The sequence below is a fragment of the Arachis ipaensis genome, chromosome B1, assembly GCF_059453495.1.
Source record: "Arachis ipaensis isolate K30076 ecotype BB chromosome B1, ASM5945349v1, whole genome shotgun sequence".
In the NCBI taxonomy this organism is placed as follows: Eukaryota; Viridiplantae; Streptophyta; class Magnoliopsida; order Fabales; family Fabaceae; genus Arachis; species Arachis ipaensis.
This window is the reverse complement of record NC_142436.1, coordinates 143861823-143866555: the sequence shown is the minus strand read 5'-3', so window position 1 is coordinate 143866555 and position 4733 is coordinate 143861823. Positions and strand designations below refer to the sequence as shown.

The 4733-nt window shown below is 42.5% G+C and overlaps 1 protein-coding gene across 1 annotated transcript; it reads right to left on the bottom strand.

Moving 5' to 3' along the window:
- Positions 1–3618: 3618 nt before the first annotated feature.
- LOC148578721 (uncharacterized) lies at positions 3619–4366 on the bottom strand. The gene is made up of 2 exons (XM_088503166.1): positions 4264–4366; positions 3619–4205 (listed from the first exon to the last, which is right to left on the bottom strand). Exons 1-2 carry the CDS (start codon positions 4364–4366, stop codon positions 3619–3621), a joined length of 690 nt encoding a protein of 229 aa, XP_088359292.1.
- Positions 4367–4733: the final 367 nt, after the last annotated feature.

The window sequence follows — 4733 nt, the reverse complement described above, 5'->3', positions numbered from 1 at the left end:
CAGGATATCCCAAGCTCGACATATACTCTTCCAAATATAAGATCCCCTTCCTCGAGACCGACTGAAACAATCATCCTTAGAAGAATGGTATTTCTCCGTCAACATTTGAACCCATAGCTTGTTAGGATGGTGAAAAAGTTGCCAAACTAGCTTTCCAAGAAGAGTAATATTAGCACAAAAAGGATCTCTAATTCCCAGATCTCCAAACTTCTTAGGGGTGACCAACACTTTCCAGTTAACTAGATTCAGGCCTCTACCATCAGCTTGACCCTTCCATAGAAAGTTTCGCATCATGGATTCTATCTTATTAGTTACCCCTTTAGGGAAGAGAGATACCTGCATGCAGTAAGAAGGAATCGCAGTCACTACCGAGTTGAGCAAACAGAGTCTACCCGCCTTATTAAGCAATCTCCCTTTCTAGCTGGCTAGCCTTCCCCGAATCTTATCCAAAACATCGTTGAAGGTTGCGCGTGTCACCCGAGAGTAATTAAGGTTCACCCCTAAATACTTGCTCAAGTTCTGGACAAATCTGATGGAAGACACTGCGGTGAAAATCTCTTTTCTTGTCGCTGAAACATTCTTGGAGCATAGCGCTTTAGATTTCTCCACATTAACCTTCATCCCAGAGGCTCTGCAAAAATTTTTCGAAGCTACCATTACAGTTCGAACTTGTTGTTTTTCGACTTTACAAAAAGAAGCAAATCATCGGCAAACAACAAATGAGAAATTCTTGGACCCCTTCTAGAAATAGCAATCGACTTTCACAAGCCCCTATCAACTTGCTGATTAATAGAATAGGACAATCTCTCCATACACAACACAAACAAATACGGTGATATAGGATCTCCTTGCCTAAGACCCCTGCTCGGAGTGAAGCTATTTAATCTATCCCCATTCCAGAGGATAGACAGGGAGGAAGCAGTGACACAACACATAATCAGATTGACTGTCGGAGAAGGAAAGCCAAAACTCACAAGGGTTTGTTTCAGAAATTCCCAATCCACTCTATCGTACGCTTTCTCCAGATCAATCTTAAAGGTCAGGGTGCCTTTCTTTGACTTTGTCTTCTTCATGAAATGGAGAACCTCTTGTGCTACAATGATGTTGTCTGGAGTTTCTCTCCCCGGGATAAACCCTCCTTGAAGGGGCCCAAAATCTCTTTGAGATGGGGACGAAGTCTATTGACCAAGACCTTCGTGATAACTTTGTAAACCACATTACAGAGACTAATAGATCGAAAATCCTTCATGGAAATCAGGTTTTCTACCTTCGGAATAAGAACCACAAGAGTTTCCATCTTCCTTGGATCCATATCCAAACCAGAGAATGCATGACGAACCAAAGTCCAAACATCAAAACCAAAAATCTCCCAGTATTCTTTAAAGAAGAAAGCCTAGAACCCATCAGGGCCCGACGCTTTAAAAGAATGCATACTGAAAACAACCGACTTAACTTCTTCCAGAGTAACTGACGCTGTGAGGCTACAACAGGCTTCATCATTCAGGGAAGGCAGCGACACATCACCAAGACAACCTAAGTCTACATCCTCCGACTGGCAGAATAGGCGTTTATAAAAGGATTCAGCTTTCCTTCTAAGGATATCCGGGTCCGTTTCCCACACTCCATCTTGAAGAAAGAGACCATGAATCTTATTATGCTTTCTCCACACAAGAGTCTGGACATGAAAGAACTTGGTATTTCTATCCCCAAATTTTACCCACTGCTTTCTGGATTTCTGAAACCATAGAAGTTCCTCCTGCACAAGCGTGTTATTAAATTCCTCAATCAGCTGTTGTTCTTTTTGCCGTATAGACAAATCTTCCATTACTTCTAGTCGCTTCTGAAGGAAATTAATCTGTCTCTCCAATTCGCATTTCCTAACGAAAATATTGCCGAACACTTTAGAATTAAACTTCAAAGAGTTCTTATGCACTTCTAAAAACTTGCCATGCATCTCTCTGTAGCCAGCCTGCCATGACTGGTTCACAATATCTCTGTACCCCGGATGAGTTGCCCAAGCCGCAATAAACCGAAAAGGTCTATTCTTTTTCGGTTGTGGACGACCTGTACAGCGCACTAGGATAGGACAATGAACAGACTGAACCCTATTTAAAATTTCTGCGTAAGCCTCTGGAAAGAGAGATAACCATCCACTGTTGATACAAATCCGATCAAGTTTTTTCGCCACCTCAACACCATTTTTAACCCTTCTGTACCAAGAAAACCGTCTTCCAATAGTCTTCAAGTCAAACAAATCACTATCCCCTAGAGAGGCAGCAAGCCGATCTGCATGGCGACTCGAGAAGAGGCAACCCTTAGATTCATGTAAGAATAGTACTTCATTAAAATCACCAAGAACAATCCATGACCCACAGAAAGACGAGGACTGAGTAACAAGATAATCCCATAGCAAAACTCTGGTATTAAACTGAGGACTACCATAGATACCACTGCACCTCCAAATCACATTATTTACCTGAACCTCAACTGTAACACACTGATCGAAAGCATCAACCCATTTGCAGTGAACACCCAGTATTGCAGAAAGAAACCAGATACCCCCCTTATGTCCTGACGCCTCCACTATACCGATAAAGTAATAACCAAGTCTTTCCCAGAACAGTTTCAAGTGTTGAAAAGGACAGTGATTTTCAACCACAATAAAATTACAGGTTTAAATTTTCTAACCAACTCTTTACAATTCACCTGGGCTAACTTATTAGAAGCACCCCTAATATTCTAAGCTATTATATTTAAACTATCCATAATATAAAATATAAAAATATAAAACAAGGAAATCAAAGTGCTTCACCAACCTCAAACCGAGGCTTACCCAGCGGAAGTGACTCCCGTGACCTTTGTGTTTGTCGGATCTCCATGGAATATATCATTATTCCTGCCTACCGACGCAGCAACAGCCGGCAAAGCGCCTTCCTTCTCCAATGGAACCGCCATGGTAACACCCTCCTTCACGGCTACAAGAAGACATGACGATGATTCCCCCGCCGTGCCTCCACTCTTCTCAACTGGCGAGCTCTGTAAGGACGTCGGCCTTGGTCATTTACGGAGAGAGGAGCCGTAAGGCACCGGGGTGTGTCGGGTTGATGAGATTGACGTCTCACCAACACGGGAAGCGCTGTGTCCGACCTTGACTCATGACCCGACCCTGGCGCGATAGGAGCTGGATCCATCCGTGTGAGAGAAGTGGATGGTGGGCCTGATTACTCTACCCGAATCGGTTCTGGATTGAGTGCCTCTTTGGACCTTGTTAGATTGCTTCTGGCCCAGCTTGGTTTTACCTTTCCTCACAACTTGCTCCCAGCCTGGTTCATCATGCATGCAAGCCTCCTTAACGTTATTTCCTTCCAAATTATTAGCCTTCAAATCCTCTTGCAAACTCGGTGCAGCATTCTCGCCAGTAACGCCACCTACCACATCAGGTTCTACTTCATTTGAATTGTGAATTTTGGGCTCAGGATATGGCACTGTCATTGTACTGTCCCGGGGCTTGGTGGCATCGGAATCAGCACTCTTTCCTTTCCTGGAGTCTCTACCCAAGCACTGTGCCATATCGTGACCATAACGTGCACAAGAATTACAAATTAAATTTAAAATTTCCTACTCCATTACATGAGTTACGCCTTCAACAATGATATGGTTGATAACTGGCAGTCCTAAATTTATTTGAACACATGCTTGGGCATATCGTCTTCTCTCAGCCAACTTAGTGCCTAGGTCTACTTTGATGGGGACTCCTATTGCAGAAGCAATACGCATCATGGCCTGTTCCTGATAGCACCAGATTGGGAGTCTTAAAATTCGAACCCATACAAGCGTAGACCCGAAGGATTGCTCACATGGCCGAAAATTCATATCCCACGGTTTTACAGCAACATAGTGCCCCTCAATCAACCACGGGCCACCAAGCATGACCTTGTCACGATCTTCACCTGCATCGAATTTTACCATGAAGTATCCAAATCCCACATCAAGCAGATCAAAGCCACCTTTGATGCGCCAAATCATCCAAAGCTTGTGTGAAAGAGCTGTGTAACTATAATTTTTATCAAGAACCTTGATCACTAAAGCTTCTCGATAAGGCTCTGCCAAGCAAAGCTTAGCTTCTTCAGTGAAGTCTACACATGGAGTTTGGGTATCACCCTGCTTGTCCACCACCGTCGCTATACTATCCCCAGATAGAGATCCTGCAAGTGCAAAGGCCTTCGATTTCTCTGGACCAATGACTTTATCTCTAAAGGAGACCTTTGTAGACTTTGAAAAATCCTCTCGTGAAAAATCCTTCTTGGCACCGGATGCACCCCCACCCACACTCTCCCCTTATCTCTTCCGACGACATGGCCGCCATCCTCACTGTGTTTCACCCTCAAACACTCGTTCTCGCTCTCTCCTTCTCTCATTCTCTTTGAGTACAGAGTACGTACATATTCGTGTGAAGTCCGTAAAAATGCAAACATATCTTCCTAATAAATCTTTATTTAGGAATAGATTTGTTTAAATCACTTACAGTTTATGTTATTTTTTTTAATGAGTAATTTGCACTCTTGGTTTATTATAAGATTAAAAAATCTCTTTAAATAAAAAATTTAAAGGTATTAAATTACTTCATTAAGGATTAATTTGAAATAGATTAAAATGATCTTGTAGTATTAATTGAAGGTTTAATTACTCTGTTGATCCCTATAGTTTTGCGAAATTTTTAATTAGGTCCCTAT